General features: G+C 40.5%; 1 protein-coding gene across 2 annotated transcripts in view; it reads right to left on the bottom strand.

Moving 5' to 3' along the window:
* The window catches only part of LOC132899553 (inactive N-acetylated-alpha-linked acidic dipeptidase-like protein 2), a 711,964-nt gene that overhangs the window by 370,276 nt on the left and 317,677 nt on the right, over window positions 1-24,011 (bottom strand). For both annotated transcript variants that reach the window (XM_060941545.1, XM_060941546.1), the window contains exon 4: window positions 14,234-14,353. In XM_060941545.1, coding sequence (XP_060797528.1) covers window positions 14,234-14,353 — 120 coding nt within the window. The remainder of the gene's footprint in view (window positions 1-14,233; window positions 14,354-24,011) is intronic.

The following is a 24,011-nucleotide window of genomic DNA, read 5'->3' as shown; positions in this document are numbered from 1 at the left end:
AGAAGTTACCCTGGGATCCTTTGTGACCTTGCCGACTATTACACGCCTTGCTCTTGGAATGATCTTTGTTGGTTGACCACTCCTGGGGAGGGTAACAATGGTCTTGAATGTCCTCCATTTGTACACAATCTGTCTGCCTGTGGATTGGTGGAGTCCAAACTCTTTAGAGATGGTTTTGTAACCTTTTCCAGCATGATGAGCATCAACAATGCTTTTTCTGAGCTCCTCAGAAATCTCCTTTGTTCGTGCCATGATACACTTCCACAAACATGTGTTGTGAAGATCAGACTTTGATAGATCCCTGTTCTTTAAATAAAACAGGGTGTCCACTCACACCTGATTGTCATCCAATTGATTGAAAACACCTGACTCTAATTTCACCTTTAAATGAACTGCTAATCCTAGAGGTTCACATACTTTTGCCACTCACAGATATGTAATATTGGATCATTTTCCTCAATTAATAAATGACCAAGTATAATATTTTTGTCTCATTTGTTTAACTGGGTTCTCTTTATCTACTTTTAGGATTTGTGTGAAAATCTGATGATGTTTTAGGTCATATTTATGCAGAAATATAGAAAATTCTAAAGGGTTCACAAACTTTCGAGCACCACTGTACATGTCTTTGGACTGTGAGGGAAACCAGAGCACCTGGAGGAAACCCACATGGACACAGGGAGAACATGCAAATTCCGCACAGAAAGGCCTTCGTTGGCTACAGGGCTCAAACCCGGACCTTCTTACTGTGAGGCGACAGCGCCAACCACTACACCACTGTGCCGCCAACTTTGAATCTACCTATCAAAAAAATCAAAAGATATACAGTATGTTTATAATGGGAAATGAGTTCTCATGTTGCTTATCAGCATCATTCACAACAGTTTCTGTTCCATCACCTGCACCTGAGGTAAAAGTCACTCACGGCATTTAAATAAGTCTCGTTGTTGTTTCTTCACTTGACTGATCATGCTAATTTGAATGGAGAAATAATCACTGAATAATTCAGCAATTTAGGCTAAATTTCCCATATTTTAATGAGGTCATTTAAACATTTTAAAACTTTGTCCAATGCTGCCTGTACAATGTATAACTGCTTTTCTGTGTTATGATGATGTGATGCTACACTAGCTTCCCTGGCATTTTTGACAGTGATATCTGAAAACAAACTGCAATGATTAGGCTTATGTTAATTTTGTTATGACATGTAATTATCCAGTGACTTAATTTGGCTTAATGGCTTAAATTATGGCATTCACTGTGTGATGCAATCACACACACAAAAGTTTTAGACATGTTTGGGCAGGCAGAATGCTTTTAATTGTTGTGTTTGTTAAATTGCCTCCTTATCCAGCATGATCTTTGCAGACAAATAGTCAAGGCTAGGGTGGAAAATAAGTACCATTTCCACATAGGTTTGGTGAAATATAATGATAGTTTCTTAAAGTAGAAGTGTCAAAATATGTTCAGTCAGAAAATCCCAGATGTTTTTCCATCACAGTGACCTCTGACAGGTTTTCCCAGACCAGCACACATTTTCTGCTGTACTGTTTTAATAAACTGAGAAACATGTTGATGCTTGTAATATAGTAGCTGGAAACTAATGCATAAACTCAACGTGTTATTTATCAGTGCAAATCCAGTAATCATTATCAAAGTCCATAGCAGGGGTCAGATCACAGAGAAATACAATGCAAGGAGATACAATGAAACAGGAACATGGGAAACTAGCTCTCAGAAACACACATTATTTAAAAAAAATCACTCTTTGCCAAGAGACAAATGAAGAGAAGGGTATAAATTGAATGCAGAACAGGCACACACACTAGCCAACATCATGAACTAACAACAACAAAAAAAACACACCACTTTTTTGCGCTCTGAATCATACTACACTGGGAGGGGGAATTCATGACATTATTTTTGTGCTACTTGCTTTTACCATCATTTAAGCATCACAAGCTTAACAAGACGTATACAGAATCACAAGCTTAACAGGACGTAGACAGCTCCTCGTTTGAAGAAGATCTAGAAAGATTTACTTAGATGGCATTGCATTTTGAGAGTGTACTCCATCATGATCAATATTTTCATTATTTTCTGTCTTTTTTTAAAAAGTAATTATGAACAGCTCTGTTTTGCTGTAACCAGTAGATTAATTTACATGAGCTGATAAGTATCATCATTTTCTGATTGATCATTTCAGGAGCAGTTAAAAAGCTTGACCCTCATGAACTACAGGACCAAGCACTCACTTTAAAGGAAATCAATAAACCTTCTCAAACAAATGTTGCCTGAGAGAGCCAGGGACACTGATAGAATTCAAAGTAGGAGCAAAAAACACCAGAAGGTCAAGAGATCCTCTGCCATTCAACCACAATACCTGTGTTCATATGTGAAAGCAGAGAATGAATATATACAAAGCAAAAGATGTCCATAGTCATCATACTCATTTTACACACACACACACACATAGGGTGCTTGAAATTTTGTGAACCCTTTAGAATTTTCTATATCTCTGCATAAATATGATCTAAAACATCATCAGATTTTCACACAAGCCCTAAAAGTAGATAAAGAGAACCCAGTTAAACAAACGAGACAAAAATATTATACTTCGTCATTTATTTATTGAGGAAAATGATCCAATATTACTTATCTGTGAGTGGCAAAAGTATGTGAACCTATGCTTTCAGTATCTGGTGTGACCCCCTTGTGCAGCAATAACTGCAACTAAACATTTCCGGTAACTGTTAATCAGTCTTGCACACTGTCTTGGAGGAATTTTAGCCCATTCCTCTGAACAGAACAGCTTCAACTCTGGGATGTTGGTGGCTTTCCTCACATGAACTGGTCCTTCCACAACATTTCGATTGGATTAAGGTCAGGACTTTGACTTGGCCATTCCAAAACATTAACTTTATTCTTCTTTAACCATTCTTTGGTAGAACGACTTGTATGCTTAGGGTCTTTGTCTTGCTGCATGACCCACCTTCTTTTGAGATTCAGTTCATGGACAGCTGTCCTGACATTTTCCTTTAGAATTCGCTGGTATAATTCAGAATTCATTGTTTCATCAACGATGACAAGCTGTCCTGGCCCAGATGCAGCAAAACAGACCCAAACCATGATACTACCACCACCATGTTTCACAGATGGGATAAGGTTCTTATACTGGAATGCAGCGTTTTCCTTTCTCCAAACATAATGCTTCTCATTTAAACCAAAAAGTTCTATTTTGGTCTCATCCATCCACAAAACATTTTCCCCCTAGCCTTCTGGCTTGTCCACATGATCTTTAGCAAACTGCAGATGAGCAGCAATGTTCTTTTTGGAGAGCAGTGGCTTTCTCCTTGCAACCCTGCCATGTACACCATTGTTGTTCCATGTTCTCCTGATGGTGGACTTATGAACATTAACATGAGCCAATGTGAGAGAGGCCTTCAGTTGCTTAGAAGTTACCCTGGGGTCCTTTATGACCTCGCCGACTATTACAGGCCTTGCTCTTGGAGTGATGTTTGTTGGTCGACCACACCTGGGGAGGGTAACAATGGTCTTGAATTTCTTCCATTTGTACACAGTCTGTCTGACTGTGGATTGGTGGAGTCCAAACTCTTTAGAGATGGTTTTGTAACCTTTTCCAGCCTGAGGAGCATCAACAACGCTTTTTCTGAGGTCCTCAGAAATCTCCTTTGTTCGTGCCATGATACACTTCCACAAACATGTGTTGTGAAGATCAGGCTTTGATAGATCCCTGTTCTTTAAATAAAACAGGTTGCCCACTCACACCTGATTGTTATCCCATTGATTGAAAACACCTAACTCTAATTTCACCTTCAAATTCACTGCTAATCCTAGAGGTTCACATACTTTTGCCACACATATATGTAATCTTGAATCATTTTCCTCAATAAATAAATGACCAAGTATAATATTTTTGTCTCATTTGTTTAACTGGGTTCTCTTTACCTACTTTTAGGACTTGTGTGAAAATCTGATGTTGTTTTAGGTCATATTTATGCAGAAATATAGAAAATTTTAAAGGGTTCACAAACTTTCAAGCACTACTGTATGTACAGTGGTATGCAAAATTTTGGGCACATCTAGTCAAAACTGCTGTCACTGTGAACAGTTAAGCAAGTTGAAGATGAAATGATATCCAAAAGACATAAAAGTTAAAGATGACTCATTCCCTTTATATTTTAAGCAAAAACAATTTTTTTATTTTCATCTTTGACATTTTCAAAATAACAAAAAAGGAAAAGGGCCCGAAGCAAAAGTTTGGGCACCCTGCATGGTTAGTACCTAGCAACACCCCCTTTGGCAAGTACTACAGCTTGTAAACACTTTTTGTAGACAGCTAATAATCTTTCAGTTCTTACCTGGGGGATTTTCACACATTCGTCCTTGCAAAAGGCTTCCAGTTCTACAAGTTTCTTGGGCTGTCTTGCATGCCCTGCTCTTTTGAGATCTATCCACAGATTTTCAATGATGTTTAGGTCAGGGGACTGTGAGGGCCAGGGCAAAACCTTCAGCTTGTGCCTCTTGAGGTATTCCACTGTAGATTTTGAGGTGTGTTTTGGATCATCGTCTTATTGTAGGACCCATCCTCTTTTTAACTTCAACTTTTTTTTACAGATGGTGTGATGTTTGCTTCCAGAATTTGCTGGTATTTATTCGAATCCATGCTTCCCTCGACCAATGAAATGTGCCCTGTTCCACCGGCTGCAACACAATCCCAAAGCATGATCGATCCACACCCATGCTTCAGAGTTGGAGAGGTGTTCTTTTCCTGGAATTTGGCACCCTTTTTTCTCCAAACACATCTTTGCACATTGTGGCCAAAAAGTTCTATTTTGATTTAATCAGTCCACAGGACTTGTTTCCAAAATGCATCAGGCATATTTAGATGTTCATTTGCAAACTTCAGATGCTGAATTTTGTGGCTAGGACACAGGACAGGTTTTCTTCTGATGACTCTCCCATGAAGGTCATATTTGTCCAGGCGTCACTGCATAGTAGAACAGTGCACCACCACTGCAGGGTCTGCTAAATCTTTCTGAAGGTCTTTTGCAGTCAAACAGGGGTTTTTATTTGCCTTTCTAGCAATTCAACGAGCAGTTCTTTCAGAAAGTTTTCTTCATCTTCCAGACCTCACCTTGATCTCCACTGTTTCTGTTAACTGCCATTTCTTAATAACATTACAATCTGAGGAAACGGCTACCTGAAAACACTGTGCTACGTTCTTGTAACCTTCTCCTGCTTTGTGAGCATCAATTATTTTATTATTCAGAATGCGAGGGAGTTGCTTAGAGGAGCCCATGGCTGTTGATTTTAGGGACAAGTTTGAGGAGTCAGAGAATTTATACAGCTTTGAAATCTGCATCATCTGACCTTTCCTAATGAAGAATTTGAACAAGCCACAGCTCAATAAGCTAATTAAGGTCTGGAACCTTGGTAAAAGTTACCTGAGAACTCAAATGTATTGGGGTGCCCAGACTTCCACATGGTGTTCCTTTTCTTTTTTCACTCTCCAATTGTATAAAACAAAAATAATACACAAATCTTGCAGAAAACGCTGAAATGTCTCGTCTTTACCTTTATGCCTTTTGGTGATCAGTTCATCTTCTGCACACATAACTATTCACAGTAACAGACATTTTCAGTAAGGGTGCCCAAACTTTTGCATGCCACTGTATGTGCATATATATATATATACACACATACATACACAGTGGTGCTTGAAAGTTTGTGAACCCTTTAGAATTTTCTATATTTCCGCATAAATATGACCTAAAACATCATCAGATTTTCACACAAGTCCTAACAGTAGATAAAGAGAACCCAGTTAAACAAATGAGACAAAAATATTATACTTGGTCATTTATTTATTGAAGAAAATTATCCAATATTACATATTTGTGAGTGGCAAAAGTATGTGAACCTCTAGGATTAGCAGTTTATTTGAAGGTGAAATTAGAGTCAGGTGTTTTCAATCAATGGGATGACAATCAGGTGTGAGTGGGCACCCTGTTTTATTTAAAGAACAGGTATCTATCAAAGTCTGATCTTCACAACAGATGTTTGTAGAAGTGTATCATGGCACGAACAAAGGAGATTTCTGAGGACCTCAGAAAAAGTGTTGTTGATGCTCATCAGGCTGGAAAAGGTTACAAAACCATCTCTAAAGAGTTTGGACTCCACCAATCCACAGTCAGACAGATTGTATACAAATGGAGGAAATTCAAGACCATTGTTACCCTCCTCAGGATTGGTTGACCAACAAAGATCATCCCAAGAGCAAGGCGTGTAATAGTTGGCGAGGTCACAAAGGACCCCAGGGTAACTTCTAAGCAACTGAAGGCCTCTCTCACATTGGCTAATGTTAAATGTTCCTGAGTCCACCATCAGGAGAACACTGAACAACAATGGTGTGCATGGCAGGGTTGTAAGGAGTAAGCCACTGCTCTCCAAAAAGAACATTGCTGCTCGTCTGCAGTTTGCTAAAGATCACGTGGACAAGCCAGAAGGCTATTGGAAAAATGTTTTGGGATGGATGAGACCAAAATAGACCTTTTTGGTTTAAATTAGAAGCGTTATGTTTGGAGAAAGGAAAACACTGCATTCCAGCATAAGAACCTTATCCCATCTGTGAAACATGGTGGTGGTAGTATCATGGTTTGGGCCTGTTTTGCTGCATCTGGACCAGGATGGCTTGCCATCATTGATGGAACAATGAATTCTGAATTATACCAGCGAATTCTAAAGGAAAATGTCAGGCCATCTGTTCATGAACTGAATCTCAAGAGAAGGTGGGTCATGCAGCAAGACAACAACCCTAAGCACACAAGTCGTTCTACCAAAGAATGGTTAAAGAAGAATAAAGTTAATGGTTTGGAATGGCCAAGTCAAAATCCTGACCTTAATCCAATCGAAATGTTGTGGAAGGACCTGAAGCGAGCAATTCATGTGAGGAAAGCCACCAACATCCCAGAGTTGAAGCTGTTCGTTACAGAGGAATGGGCTAAAATTCCTCCAAGCCGGTATGCAGGACTGATCAACAGTTACCGGAAATGTTTAGTTGCAGTTATTGCTGCACAAGGGGGTCACACCAGATACTGAAAGCAAAGATTCACATACTTTTGCCACTCACAGATATGCAATATTGGATCATTTTCCTCAATAAATAAATGACCAAGTATAATATTTTTGTCTTGTTTAACTGGGTACTCTTTATCTACTTTTAGGACTTGTGTGAAAATCTGATGATGTTTTAGGTCATATTTATACAGAAATATAGAAAATTCTAAAGGGTTCACAAACTTTCAAGCACCACTGTATACACACACACACACACACATGTGCATGTGTGTGTATGTTTGGAGTGTGTAGCTATCTATAACAATCCAGCAACAATCCAAGAACAATGTGTCTGTCCTCCAGACTGTTTATACAGCTTTGCTTTTCCAGTTACTTAAATGATTGGTTCATAAAAAAGCTCTTTTTATCAGTCTAGATGAAAACACCACAGGGCTAAATGCTGCTCTTAAGGAAAATATATGGCTGAAATTTCAAAGCTTAATCAAAAAAAAAAAAAAGTTCAAGACAGAAACTCCGGACACTGAGCCAAAGTCTAATTCTAATTTGAGGTTTCTGTTGCACACTGCTGAGCAGCACTGTGCCAAGCAAAAGTCTTTCAACACGTGCAGTTGATTGTTTGACTGAGGGTTTTTGCTTGTTTGTTTTTTGCCACAGACCAAATAAAATGATAGAGAATAGTACTTAATAAAGGAAAGGAAGCCTCACTCTGTGTGGAAACTATTAACTGTTTGCACTTAGATACAAATAGGATTCTAAATGAGTGCTTTACTGGCAGAAAATAAACTTGGAGGCTGAAACCCATTAAGCCTATATGTAAATAAAATATTAATTGATAGCAGTATTAATAATGTAAAACAAATTAGAAGATACTGTTAAAAAAAGGCTGGATGATCAGCATGGATTCTTTCTCAGTGAATAAAAGAAAAAAAAAATGTAGTCAGCATCCATAGTGGAGCAGCAGCACGGTGATGTAGTGCTGCCTCACAGCAAGAAGGTTCTGGGTTCGAGCCCAGGGGATGACAGGGGCCTTTCTGTGTGGAGTTTGCATGTTCTCCCCATGTCTATGTGGGTTTCCTCTGGGTGCACCAGTTTCCCCCCACAGTCCAAAGACATGCAGGTTAGGCTAATTGGTGGCTCTAAATTGACCATATGTGTGAATGGTTCTTTGTCTCTATTGGCCCTTTTCCACGACCCTTTTTCAGCTCACTTCAGCCCGACACGGCTCGTGTTTCGACTACCTCAGGGCAGCACGACTCAGCTCACTTCAGCCCTGCTCAGCACCCAAAACTTGCACGGTTTTGGAGTGGAGCTGAAGCGAGCCAAACCGAGCCGAGTGGGGCTAGGGGCGTGAGGAGACACTCCCCTGTGCACTGATTGGTGAGGAGGAGTGTCCTCACATGCCCACACACGCCCCGCGAGCACGCTGGGATCTGTAAACACCGTAAACCTGGAAGAAGAAGAATTATGAATTCTGAGAATTTCTGAAGCCTGATTTATGCGCCTCGCCTCATCTATACGCTCTTGCCAGTATCTGTTGGCGTTGTCGGTGACAACAAGCCACAGCACCAAGACCAGCAACACTAACGACTCCATGTCCTCCATGTTTATTGTTTACTATCCGGGTCGTAAGACTACCGCTTAAAAGATCACTGATGTCACTGTTTGCGCCGCCTAACGACATCACGTGACGTCCACCCACTTTCGCTAACTCCACCCAATGTGTCCACCCACTTCAAGCCAGCATGGTTCAGCGTGGTTGTAGTCGAAATGCAACTCCAACAGCCCCACTCAGCTCGACTCAGCACGGCACGGCTCAGCCCAACTCAGCCGCGTTGGTAGTGGAAAAGCGGCATAATGTGTCAGTCCTGTGATGATCTGGTGAGTTGTCCAGGGTGTACCCCGCCTCTCGCCCATAGTCAGCTGGGATAGGCTCCAGCTTGCCTGCAACCCTGCACAGGATAACTGGCTACAGATAATGTATGGATGGATGGATCCATAGCGGAGGTCCTTAAACATATTGGCAACATCAAGTAAGGATAGTCCATAATCAGTCATGATAATTTGGGCAAGAATCAAAAAAATCAGAATAGATGTGGGACAGGTAATAAGGCCCAGAAATGCACAACAAGATGTTGTGAAGATCTCATCTCATCTCATTATCTCTAGCCGCTTTATCCTTCTACAGGGTCGCAGGCAAGCTGGAGCCTATCCCAGCTGACTACGGGCGAAAGGCGGGGTACACCCTGGACAAGTCGCCAGGTCATCACAGGGCTGACACATAGACACAGACAACCATTCACACTCACATTCACACCTACGGTCAATTTAGAGTCACCAGTTAACCTAACCTGCATGTCTTTGGACTGTGGGGGAAACTGGAGCACCCAGAGGAAACCCACGCGGACACGGGGAGAACATGCAAACTCCGCACAGAAAGGCCCTTGCCGGCCCCGGGGCTCGAACCCAGGACCTTCTTGCTGTGAGGCGACAGCGCTAACCACTACACCACCGTGCCGCCTGTTGTGAAGATATAAAGATAAAATAAGGTACAACTAGACAAACTAATCAAGGACTTAACACAGAACAGATGAACCCAATATGTTTGGTGACCAAAAAATGACAGGATAGAGGCAGATACAGGGCTACAACCAGAAATAAAATGCATGTGGCCAAAGATAAACAAAGGGACATGAAGAAAAGGGAACAAGTACAAGCAGCATTCATTGCTCTGGCAGAGCAAATATGACATAAATACTGTATGCTACAAATTACAATAGATCTAGATGCTTCCAATAAAATAAAGTCTTTTCAAACATTCTTCAATTCACTATTGTTAAAAATCAACATTTTGTGATTCAGTTATACCTATTCAGGGTTTCCCATACATAGACCATTGTGTGGCGCAGCGCCACACAATGGATTCCTAGCGCCACACGATCAGACTCGCAATTTTTTGAAAAAAAAAAAAATCCGTTGCGCTAATTAAAAATAACGCAGCCTTCCCAATTCACCTTCCGACCCCTTATTTTAAAAGGTAGCCTACGTCGTGCTCGTAATGAGCTTTATCATAGCCTTCTTGGCTTACAGGAAACGGACATCCCTGAGTCAGGCTACAAACCAATTTTGATGCATACAGCAGCAGCTTGATGCGAGGAACTGGCTTTATTGCATTATCCCGTTTATCCCGCTTCAGCAATGACTTCCCTTACGATAGGGCACTGGAGTTTGTTTTCAGGAAGCCACGCAGAATTAAATGTTCTGATAGGGCATGCAGGCTTTGCACCAATTAGGGTAATGCTTTTTCATTATTGTTAGTTGCCTTGGTGTTACCTTAAGTGGTTTCTTACATCTAATTATGATATTTTATTATTTTGTTGTTACATTATACTATTTATTTCATTTTAGTATTGGTTGAGGCAAGTGTTGAGTTCAATATTTAAAATAAAAACCTCCAGCTTGTTTTTTGCAATTTATTCCTTGAATGTCAACTAAAGAATGATTGAAAGATTGCCACCAAAAAGGCAAAAAACTAAGGTCAAAACCAGAGATGCACCGATTGACCGGCTGCTGATCGGAATCGGCCGATTTTCACGTGATCGGCCATGACCGGCGACTGGCCGGTCAAAATTAAAATATGCCGATTTTCTGCCGATCAAAACTTGTGTATCACATCGAGATGAAAGTGGAAATACTCGTAATTCGCAACTAAAAAGACTGCAGCTACACTGGCAGCTTGAACATGCTTTCTAGTGCGATTGTGTTGTGCTTACGCAGAACAGTGTCAGTCCTGCGCACCTAACGAGCTCAGGCGCGCGCACCGTTAACAAAAAAAAAAAAAATCACTATATTTGGATATCCAGTTTATCCAAAGCTATTGATGTTTGGATATCCAAATATAGTGATTTTTTTGTGCCAGATACTGGATGCGAAAAGAAGAAAATGTTTGTGGTTGTGTGAATTTCCCATTACAGGAATTAATACGTTAGCCTATTATCAAACATCTAGTTAGATTTGTACAAAGAGAGAGAGAGAGAGAGAAATGTCTTTGTTTGTTTTACAACCTTGGTTGCACTTGATTCCATTGGAAATTACTCTACAAATACACATTTGACAAAGATGATAGAATGGCTATGGTATAAGTATGACTGGAAATTATTTTTGTATTTTGACACTGAATGAAGAAATGGGTTGTTCTATAAGGCATAAGTTTTCAGATCTAAATAGGCTCATGAAAGTGTGTTCCATAGCAGTAGGCAAATAATATATGGGTGGGGGGGGAGTTGTTTTTGTGCCAGATATTGGATGGGAAAAGAAAAAATGTTTGTGTGAATTTCCTATTTCAGGAATTATGTTAATACCAAACATGAAGAAAGATTTTACAAAGAACAATGTCTTTTTGTTTGTTTTCAACCTTTGAGGTGTTTTTATTACTGAATTATATACTGAATTTATTACTGAAAATCTGGCAGAATGTTCTATTAAAGAAAAGATAAAAAGAAAATAGTGTCTTTGTGTGTGCTGTGAAGTGGTTTGAAAAAATGAAATCGGAATCAGCCAAAATCGGTATCGGCAGGTCACACTCCATGGAAAATCGGAATCGGCCCAAAAAATTGCAATCGGTGCATCTCTAGTAAAAACTAAACTTTAACTTCAATTTTGGTGAGTAATTTTCATAAATTTAAAAGACAGGTTTTCCACCAACATCAAGCCCAGCAAACTAATGGCCTGCCCTGTAATGTAAAGTTGGGTCGAGGAATGAAACCAGGCAGGGTTCTGGTAAAAATTGTTTTAGCTGTCTTCTCTTAAAGAACTTAAAAGAATTTAGATTGAACTGAATAATCTCAAATGCTTCTTGTAGCTTTAAAATAGTCCCAGCAGGTGACTCTGAAGAAAAATACTGTGTGTTTGAACACCGGCCACTGTAAACACTTTGCATACACCCCAATGACCGACTCCACCGACCGCCACGACCCCACCGCGCACGATTCCCTCATCGGCACAGTGGAGCACCACAAATTGCTACCTGGTCTGTGGGAAACACTGCTATTCCTGAAGTTTTTCAAAATTTCAAATTTAGAGTAAGCTATTAAAAATGGAACCATTTAAACAAATGAAAGTAGGCTTGGAACAAGAGAGTCTGCAAGTGCAGCTGGGATAGTTTTTAATTAAAAGTTCACACAAGCAGCAAATTTCCAAAACAGCAGGCAGAAACAGTCAATGAGCAGGCACAAGTCAAGTGATTTGCAAACAGGTATAAACAGGGTAATCCAAAATACTGAAGTCACAAAAAGGAGCACAGGTCAAATACAGTCATAATAGATAGAAACAAAACAGCTTTGTAATGAACAGAGGAATCAGAACAATACTCCGCAGTGAACGTGTGTGTGCAGATTCCTTAAATAGTGTGGCTGTGATTTGAGAATAGGTGTCTATAATCAGGGGTGTAGCTGGGGGGGTGGGTGGGTGGTTCTGGGGTGCCCGTGACCCCCCCTTGTCGGACCATGCATTTTTTCAATAGCCGCATAAGAATATTAGAAAAGCGCCCACTGTAATTTTTCTAACTTTTTTTTTTTTAAACTACATTGTCACCTCAGCCTCATTAGGGTTTCTCTAACCTTGACTTCCTGTGGTTTGGGTGCGAAAACCCAGTTTGTCAGTGTGTGTGCAGGAGAGGCAGATGTAAGTGCAGATATGTTAAATAATACTCCGCAGTGAATGTGTGTGTGCAGATTCCTTAAATAGCGTGGCTGTGATTTGAGAATAGGTGTCTATAATCAGGGGTGTAGCTGGGGGGGTGGTGGTTCTGGGGTGCCCGTGACCCCCCCCCCCCCCCCTTGTATAAGCATAAAGTGTGTTAAATGCAGGCAAAGTCGTAATCGAGAAAACAGGCAGGAGGTCAATCGAGGCGCAGACAGAATATCAGAGGCAAAACTATACAAGATCAAGGGACGAGAAAAGAGGAGTTGAAAAACCAAGAGGTCAACAAGGACAGGGAACAAGGCTCTGTCAGGCACACTAGACGCGGCGTAATACTTCACATTGTCCTTGCATGGGTGCGGTCCTTAAATAGCCTAAACATAGTTCATTGATTAAAGACCGGTGTTCTTTGTTAACGGCGTGTGTGCCGGAGCTCGTTAGGTGCCTGAGGTGCGCCTTTAGGTGCACAAGCCAAGGCACGCAGGACTGACACAGTCCTGCGCAAGTGCAACACGATCGCACTAGAAAGCATGGTCAAGCTACCAGTGTAGCTGCAGTCTTTTTAGTTACGAATTACGAGTATTTCCTTGTGTTAATAATTCACCATGTCAAAACAAGCGAAACTTTCCTTCTTCTTTCGACGTGAAGAGAGGTAAGCAATTTATTATATATTTTTTCCATCAAAGTTTCATTTTGTGGCTTCAAAGCTAAGTTTTAGTGTACTGTTTCTAGAACGCATCATCAAGAAAACGTGGAAGAAACAGCAATAATGGAAGAGCTGGTTTCTAAGCTACCTAAAACTAGCAATGGTAATTATTTTTTGTTACATACGGTAATGTACTCAGGCTGCCAGTCAGTGTGTGACACCCCCTTGAAAAATCCTAGCTACGCCCCTGATAATTAATACTCAGGTGATGGGGAGCAGTGCAGAGCATGATGGGAGTTGTAGTGCAGGGTGTGTAGTGCAGTTAATGAACGTGCAGGTGACAGAAAACAGGCAGAGGACGTGACAGTGCTAAAATACAGTAATGGGAATACAGCAACTTTTGACTGGCAGGAATAAATGATTTTTGCACTGAAAACAGCTCAATCATCATATCTTAATCAGCATAGAGTAAATATCTCAGGGTGGATTTTAGGGGTCAAATTTATAGCAATTGAAATAGACATGGTTTGTGAGAACTATATTTGTCTCACTATTAATCAAATTGGTTTATCCATTAGTAAGACAACAGTTTTCATTGGAACATTACATCATGCCTCTTTTCAAGTGTTCAATCTGTGCATGCATGGTAATTATCAGCCTAGTTACCAACTAATGCCTTTCAGTGACTATTACTGCCTCATAATAAATTATCAATACAAAAACTCAATGCTGAACCAAACCTCTGATATTATTTTATAATATGAAGATTGAAATGATTTTTAAACATACCGTGTGAAGTAAAGGTACTGGTCCAATTTTTAGCAGTGCTATTTTATTGGTCACATTCATCTCAGTTCGGATTAGTCTCAAATCTTCAGGACTTCCATACTGTACATCCACCAATTCTGCCTTAGAAGAGAAAACAGATAAAAAAAAAATCAGTAATCAATACAAAAAATGCAAAAGCAAAAAAAAAAAAAAACAAAACAGCAGTGACTTCTAAGTTTATTTTGACCTGCATTTCATTGCAGACAGTATGAACCCAAGATATTTCATATTTTTTCTGGTCAACTTCATTTCATTTGTTAATATACAACCAATCCTGCATTTTAGGCCTACAATACATTCCAAAATCATTTGGGATGGGGGCAATTTAGAGCTGGTAATGAGGTAAAACAATGAAAAAATGATATGATTTCAAATTGGCGATTTAAATAAGTGATTTTAACCATGATTTGGTCCAAAATCTGTATCCAGGAAAGGCCAAGCTTTTGAGGAGCACAAATGGGTTGAGGATCTCCAGTTTGTCAACAAATGTGTGAGAAAATAATTGAAATGTTTAAAAACAATTGTCCTCAAAGAAAGATACTTGTGTCACAGGCCGAAGGCTGAAGGTGCAGGCTAGGATCTAATCAGCAAATATTACATGTGCAGGAGTGAAAATAGAATATTGTCTTAAATGTGTCTTAAACAATGCATAAAAGCAAAAGGGCTGTAGCAAACTGAAATCTCAAAAAAGTAATAATGAAAACAGGAGTCAGTTGAAAAACAGAAAGCATGAACATAATCCATAGTAAGCACAGTGTGCAAAGTTAAACAAACAGTCTATAGAGTCCAGAGCATAAATCCAAAGCAGGAAGTAAGAACTTGTAATCCAGGAACAGTAGGCAAAGTAGTAATCCAAACAGTAGGCAAAGTCATCATCCAAAATGGGCGGCAAAGTCGTAATTCAAAAACAGAGTCCAATATAAAATAAATCAATAACGTATGGAGTAAAAAAACAGGTGAAACTTGATGTAGTGGCAAAGATAATTCCACATTGAGAAATTCTCCAAGGGGTGTTAATATAGAGCCAAAGATAAGCAGATCGGAGACCGGTGTACTGGCCGTAGTGCAGAGAAGACTCGGGGGGGAGACGGACATGGAGTGGAACACGAAGTATGATGGTGAAAATATGGAGAAAACATAGAATAAAACACAAAACCCAGATAAGGACCTAGACGTTCTGGGTTGGATCATGATAGTAATACCCCCATCCCCCCATGGATGCATCCCAGCATCCCAGATAGATGTTCTTATGGTGGAAGTCCTTGATGAGCAAAGGGTCCAGGATGAAGTGTGCTGGTACTCAACACTGCACCTCCAGGCCATTCTGAAACTGTCTTGACTTTGCCCAGATCCATTTGGACAAAAAAAAAATCAATATCATCAAGAAATACAAACACAAATTGGTTGACGAAATTCCATAAGACATTGATAACCAGTGCTTAGAAGATGGACGGCACATTAGTTAGCCTGAATGGTAAAACGAAATACTTGTAGTGTCCCGTAGGTGTTTTGAAGCCATCTTCTACTTATCCCCCTCTCTTACATGAATCAGGTGGTAGGCTTTGTGGAGGTCCACCTAAAAGAAAATTGAGTCCCCTGCAGCAGCTTAAAGGCCATGGACATGAGAAGTAATGGGTAACAGTTATTGATGGTGGTCTCGTTTAGACTTCAATAGTCAGTATGGGGCCTGAGAGACTTGTCTTTCTTCTCCACAAAAAAAAACAACAACAAAAAAAACCTGCTTAAACAGGACATGATGAAGGGTGGATGATGCCAGCCACTAGAGACTCCGCTATATACTTGTCCATGGCTTCTTTCTCAGGAGGAGAGAATTAATGTGACCTTTAGGAGGTGTGGCTCCAGGGAGCAGTTCAATAGCACAATCATAAGACTGACAAGGAAGAAGAGAGGTGGCCCGAGCCTTACTGAACATGTGACAAAGGTCAAGGCACTCCGGAGGAATGTTAAAAAAGGTTGATTGTCTCATCAGGACTGGTGACTTGAGAGACTAGAGGAGTCTGAGCTGAAGACAAGCAAGTGGCCAGGCAGCGAGGACTTGAGGAGAGGGCAGTTCCATAACCCCAGTTGATATGGGAATTGTGTAATAACAACCAAGGGAGGCCAAGAACAGTAGATTCATGAGAGTTATCCATGGTGGACAAAAAGATAAATTCCACATGGTTCTTCACAATACCTTCACAGTAACCAGCCTGGTGACATGGGAGAGGAGACTGAGTTTGGTGCCATTAAGTACTCTGGTGACTAGGGGGCAGTCCAACTCCCACAAGCTGACCCCCAGCTCCTTAGCCAAAGAAGTTTTAATGAAGCTTTGGTCTTCCCCAGTGTCAATGAGTGCCTTAACCGGGTGAATCTCATCTCATTATCTCTAGCCGCTTTATCCTTCTACAGGGTCGCAGGCAAGCTGGAGCCTATCCCAGCTGACTACGGGTGAAAGGCGGGGTACACCCTGGACAAGTCGCCAGGTCATCACAGGGCTGACACATAGACACAGACAACCATTCACACTCACATTCACACCTACGGTCAATTTAGAGTCATCAGTTAACCTAACCTGCATGTCTTTGGACTGTGGGGGAAACCGGAGCACCCGGAGGAAACCCACGCGGACACGGGGAGAACATGCAAACTCCACACAGAAAGGCCCTCGTTGGCCCCGGGGCTCGAACCCAGGACCTTCTTGCTGTGAGGCGACAGCGCTAACCACTACACCACCGTGCCGCCCCCGGGTGAATCTTATCCTGGAAAATGGGTTTTACAGGAAGCACAGACCTCTTGACAGGGGAAGAATGTATTGATACACACCCACCCATATCCCTAGTGCCACTGATGGGCAGGGTATTTTAATGGACAAGGAAAAATTAAGTGTCCAGACCTTCCACAGTAATAGCAAGACCTGGTCTCATGGTGGCGCCTTCTTTCTTCTGGAGTCACCTGGGTTCTGCATAATTGCATGGGCTCAGATTCAGCAGAAGTGGCAGCCTCAGACAAAGGGTTGACAGCCATATGCTCAAACCTAAAGCTTCTTCTCAGATTATCTTGGCATAAACGGGTGTACACCCGACCTGCAAGGTCCACCACACCATCCAGACTCTCTGAGAGGTTATGAGGAATGATCTTATCCAAAATAGAGCTATTTTGCCTTGAAAAAATGTGTCATACAATACACTGGCATTCCAGTACACTGCTGCAGACAGAGTGCAAAATTCAAGTGCAGGAACAGCTGGTGAGCTAACAGGTGCAGGTGCCAGTTGGCTGGAGATAGAAGCTTGAAGTCTCTCCATCTGAGAAGAGAGGCTCCACAGTACCTCTGTGATAGAGGTCATGCCCTGGTGGACTGCCACAATCTCATGCTGATGGTATCCAAAAATTGAGCCTTGTTTAGTCAATGCTGCTCAAAGTGCATCTAGGTCTGCTGGGTCCATTATTTGGCAGAATTATTCTGTCACAAACTGAAGGCCATAGGTGCAGGCTAGGACTCAATAAGCAGACACTGTGTGTGGGAGTGTAAATAGAAAAGAGTCTTTAATGTGTCTTAAACAATGCACAAAAGAAAAAGTGCTGCAGCAAGCCAAAATCTCAAAAATGAAAAAGGGGAATCAGTTCAACAACACAAAGTGTGAAAAATAATCCTTAGCAAGCATAGCATGCAATGTTAATAAACAGTCTACAGAGTCCAGCGCATTATCCAAAGTGGGAAGAGATAGCTTGTAATCCAGGAACAATAAGCAAAGTAGTAATCCAAACAGTAGGCAAAGTCATAATCCAAAAACAGAGTCCATTTTTTTTAAAAAGGGGAAAAAAAAGAAAAACATTTGTTGCAAAAACACAAGTGAAACCTTGCATAGTGGTGCTGATAATTCTGTGTCGAGAAATTCTGCAAGTGGTGTTAATATACGTAGAACCATAGAGGAGCAGATCAGAGACAAGTGTGCTGGCTGTAGCACAGAGAAGACTCTGGAGAAAAACATGGAGTGGAATACATGGAGTATGATGGCAAAAATACAGAGAAGACATGGAGTGAAACCCAAATCCCAGATCAGGACATAGAGGTTCCAAGCTAGATCATGACAACTGGAGGGATTTCAGTGCATAAAGGGTAAGTACGCAAGGCTAAACTAGACACCTGTGATCCCCAATCCCTCAGACAGCACTGCATCAAGAACCATCATTCGTCTATAGGTGATATAATCACGTAGGCTCTGTATTACTTTGACAAACCTTTGTTGAGCACGACAATACAGTTACATCCACAAATCCCAATGACCCTGTAAAATTTCACTGCACAAAAAGAAGCCTTATACAAGGGTAAGTCAAAAAGTTCTAAGACAGATGTTATAATTTCAAAAGTTGTCCGATTTTAATAATTAAAATGAGTTATGTCTCTCAGGCGTCTCGAACAGCTCTGACAAGTTTTATCATTATACAGTGCCTTGAAAAAATATTCATACCCCTTGAACTTTTTCACATTTTTCCACCTTACAACCACAAACTTAAAAGTTTTTTATTGAGATTTTATGTGATAGACCAACACAGAGTAGCACATAATTGTGAAGTGAAACAAAAATGATAAATGGTCTTCAAAATTTTAAACAAATAAAAATCTGAAAAATGTGATGTGCATTAGTATTCAGTCCCCCTGCGTCAATACTTCGTAGATCCACCTTTTGCTGCAATTACAGCTGCAAGTCTTTTGTGGTATGTCTCTACCAGCTTTGCACATCTAGACACTGAAATTTTTGCCCATTCTTCTTTGCAAAATAGCTCAAGCTCAGCCAGATTGGATGGAGAGCATCTGTGAACAGCAATTTTCAAGTCTTGCCACAGATGCTCAATGGGATTTAGGTCTGCGGCCGGTTTCACCAAGTTAGACTATGACTTTAATTTAGACAGCGGGTATAGTCGGGCTTAGCATAGACGTCTAACAAATACTGTTGCACAAAGCAGTTAAGACTCAGACTAATCTTAAGTCGTACTATGCTGCAAAGGATTGTGGGTATTTTAAGACTCTTTTCAAAACAAAAAAAAATGGCGGACAGTGGTCGTTCAGTGCCGTTTAGCCACTCGGAAAATCTGGCTATATTAGAGGAATTTAATTCCTACAAAGACGTTTTATTAGGCAAATTCAGCGAAGAATGTAGGAATAAGAAAAAACATGAAGTGTGGGAAAAAATAACGTCGTCTGTGAATAGCGTTAATCCATCTGCGAGAAGAGATGTTGCTGCCATGCAGAAACGGTTTAAAAATATGGTCCAAGAAGCAAAAAAAGACATTTTCAAACGTAAAAACACCCCCACTGGAGGAGGGGGTTTGAAGAAACTAAAAGTAACCACCGAAATGGTCAACAACATTTATGGCGACGAGTCGCCCTTATTCTGGGGAGTGAAAGGAGCAAAGGAGAGCGGAGTAACCGGCTTCGCCAGACCCAGCAGCAACTCCCTTAGCAACGTTGCTAGCAACGTTGAAGCTGAGGCTCCTTCACCCTCGGAGTTGTCATCACCCAGTACCTGCGCGGATGTGACACTACACGAAGAGCCTACCGATCAGGAGGAAATTACAGGTAGAGTCTTGTTTAAGTTATAAACGTTGTCAAGTGGGGTTTTATTGTCATTTCAGCATAAACAGTAGGGAAGATTATGTTCCCACAGCACTGAGCTAAGCTACAGTTACCTTGCGATGGCGAAATAGCTATTCCACTCGGTTGATACCAAGGTCTGTTACTAAACGATGGAACATAGGTTTGACCCATAGACTATACAGTTGTTGGTTTGACCAACATAGATTTAAATTCTGCTACAGTAGGTAGTACACGTAAAGAAAGACGTTTGGAACAAGCTGACCTAAATACTATGTTGTGGTGTGACTACAGTTTCTAATAATGAAAACCTTGGTCTGATTTTTATTTTTTTAAGTTTCCTTGATCCCTGAACCGATTGTGGAGGACTCCCAGACATCTGCCACCACCACCAGAACCACCACCATGGCCGTGGTGCTTGACAAGCAATACAACAACCTTCATCTGGAGGAGAAAAAACTCCTTCTGGAGGTTGAGGTCTTGCAGCTCCAAAAGGAAAGACTGCAACTTAAATTGAAGAGACTCGCGCAGATGGAGGAGTGATGTAGTAGTGTGTGTGTGTGTGTGTGAGTGTATGAGAGAGAGAGAGAGAGAGATAAGTGATGAGTGGTGATGTAATTATATGCATAAATGAATTGATATATTTATATTAATTTATATTATTTATAAGTAATAAAATGAATAAGCTGGCATTACACTGTTTGTTCTTTATTGAATACTTTATAGTTAGATTATAATAGCCTAAATTTGTGTATTACATACTTGCAATGTACTTCACTGCCTTAACATTTCAAGCTTTCTTGTAGTTATTGACATTGATGGCACTTATGGCTTGACTGTTTTTTTTTTTTAAATTAAATTTTATTAATTTAAGAAAGTATGTCCAGTAATAATAGTAACAATAGTAATAATAATAACAATAGTAATAATAACAAGAACACAATAACAAGAACAACACTATAATAATAATAATAACACACACACACACTGATTCACACACTATTTCGCTAACACACAATGCAAGTGGTCTTTAGTTTCTGTTGGAGATTGGTCAGTCTTGTGCATTGAAGATTCTCTCCACATACATTTGGCGCACAAATCGACCAGCTCCTTGCTGGTCCTCTTCATCCTCTCTGTCCTCTACGCTGTGATGGACAACTCCCTCCTCTTCTTCAGGGTCAGGTAGCTGAAGATCCCTTATGAATTACAATTTTAAAAGGAAAGATAGGCTTACAAGTATCATGTTGACTATAAATCAGTAAATGACATATGTCCTTAACCCTTTGGTGACTGACCCCTTGAAAATGGTTCCTCTAGGAACGATGACGTTTCAGTTGTCAAGACAACGGAAAAACTAAAATACAAAAACAGAAAGATACATCACAATGCTCTTGTGCACAAAACAAAATGCTCTTGTATTTTAGTTTTTCCATTGTCTTGACAACTGAAACGTTTAAAAATGTTTAATGGTTCCTGGAGGAACCATTTTCAAGGGGTCAGTCACCAAAGGGTTAAACCATATCATGAAGGTCTTTACATATGTGGTCAGGCAGGCTTACCTTGCCATGTTGTGCAAAACAACAGTTGCACACACAATGTTGCACACTCTTTCAGGAATCATTCTGAGTTCTCCATGTTTCTATTTTTCTTGCTATTTCAGTTATTACCATGGTGATATAGCCCTTAGACCCATATTAGACTGGGGGGAGGGTGTCTTACTTTTTAAGCCTAAAATTAGACTTAAAAAATTAGTCTTAACTTTTGTGAAACTGTCTTACTTGCATTAGACTGGTCTATAAAGAAACTTAAGACCAATCTTAACCCATAGACCAGTCTAAACTACTTTAGTGAAACCGGCTGCTGGACTTTAACTGGGCCATTCTAACACATTATTTGATCTAAACCATTCCATTGTAGCTCTGGCTGTATGTTTAGGGTCATTATCTTGCTGAAAGGTGAATCTCCTTCCCAGTCTCAAGTCTTTTGCAGCCTCCAACAGGTTTTCTTCCAGGATTGCCCTGTATTTAAGTCCATCCATCTTCCCATCAACTCTGACCAGCTTCCCTGTCCCTGCTGAAGAAAAGCATCCCCATAGCATGATGCTGCCACCACCATGTTTCACAGTGGGGATGGTGTGTGCAGGGTGATGAGCAGTGTTAGTTTTCCACCACACATAGCGCTTTGCATTTAGGCCAAAAAGTTCAACTTTGGTCTCATCTGACCAAAGCACCTTCTTCCACGTATTTGCTGTGTCCCCTACATGGCTTCTTATGCCTGTCTTTCAACAATGGCTTTCTTCTTGCCACTCTTCCAAAAAGGCCAGATTTGTGGAGTGTACGACTTATAGTTGTCCTGTGCACAGATTCTCCCACCTGAGCTGTGGATTTCTGCAGCTCCTCCAGAGTGATCATGGGCCTCTTGGCTGCTTCTCTGACCAGTGCTCTCCTTGCTCGCTCTGTCAGTTTAGGTGGACGGCCATGTCTTGGTAGGTTTGCAGTTGTGCCATACTTTTTCCATTTTTGGATGATGGATTAAACAGTGCTTCTTGAGATGTTCAGAGCTTGGGATATTTTTTTATAACCTAACCCTGCTTTAAACTTCTCCAGAACTTTATCCCTGACCTGTCTGGTGAGTTCTTTGGTCTTCATGATGCTGTTTGTTATTCAGTATTCTCTAACAAACCACTGAGGCCTTCACAGAACAAGTGTATTTATGCTGAGAGTAAATTACACACAGTAGGACTCTATTAACTAATTAGATGACTTCTGAAGGCAATTAATTGCACTGGATTGTATTTAAAGGTATCAGAGTACAGGGGGCTGAATACTAATGCACACCACATTTTCAGATTTTTATTTGTTTAAAATTTTGATGACCATTTATCATTTTTGTTTCACTTCACAATTATGTGCTACTCTGTGTTGGTCTATCACAAAATCTCAATAAAAAAAACTTAAGTTCGTGGTTGTAAGGTGGAAAAATATGAAAAAGTTCAAGGGGTATGAATACTTTTTCAAGGCTCTGTATCTTTGTCAAGCATTGAGCTGTGTTACATTTTATTTGATCAGGCTTTTCAACCCTCAAAAATGAATAATTTTGAAATCTGAGCAAACATAAAATTTTTAACTAAACTTGAATGGAAACCTGTTAAAATTATTGAAGTTTTGCAACAGATTTATGGGGACTCTTCACCATCTAGAGCTATTGTTTACCGTATGCTTGGATTAAGCAATTTAAGGAGGGTAGGGAAGAGCTCCAAGACGACCCCAGGGAAGGAAGGCCTTCCACTGAAAAAAAAAATGAACAAAGAGTTGAGCTCATGCGGAATCTGGTGGAAGAAAATCGCCGAATCACAGTTGATGCAATCGCCAATGAAGTCGGAATCTCGCATGGTTCAACTTTTTTCAATTCTGACAGAAGATCTTGGTCTGAGTAAGCTTTCAGCTCATTGAGTCCTGAAAGCGTTGCGCGAGGATCAACTGGCTGAAAGATCTGACCATTCTTTAGCACTTTTGACCAGAATTGAAGCAAATGAAACCAATTTTTTTTTCAACTGTGTGTCACTGGAGATGAAGCATGGATTTACCAATATAATCCAGAAAGCAAAATTCAATCAAAACAATGGCTACCAAGAGGAACAGCTGGACCTGTGAAGTTCAAAGCAAAGAGGTCAGTTCAAAAGGTTATGGCAACAGTTTTCTGGAATTCAGAAGGAATAATCCAAATTGATTTTCTCAAAGGACAGAGAACAGTAACTGCTAGCTATTATGAAGGAGTTTTGCGAAAGCTGAAGACTGCACTGGCCAAAAAAACGCAAAGGAAAGTTGCACTGCCAAATCCTTTTCCATCATGATAATGCACCAGCACACTCAGCAAAGACTGTTAGGGCTATCTTATGTGAATTTCGGTGGGAAATTCTTCCACACCCTCCTTACAGCCCTGATCTAACTCCATCTGATTTTTTTCTTTTCCCAAAACTGAAAGAACATTTGAAAGGAACTTGATTTCAGTCCTTACTGTAGCTGAGGCAAAGAAGCAGGTTGTGACCTGGTGTGAAAGACATCCCCCAGAATTCTACAAAGAAGGAATTCTCTGATGGAAACATCACTTGCAGAAGTGTTTAGACTTAAATGGAGGATATGTAGA

This window comes from Neoarius graeffei, chromosome 15, assembly GCF_027579695.1.
Source record: "Neoarius graeffei isolate fNeoGra1 chromosome 15, fNeoGra1.pri, whole genome shotgun sequence".
Lineage (NCBI taxonomy): Eukaryota > Metazoa > Chordata > Actinopteri > Siluriformes > Ariidae > Neoarius > Neoarius graeffei.
The sequence above is the reverse complement of the archived record's forward strand: the minus strand, read 5'-3'. Positions and strand labels throughout refer to the sequence as shown.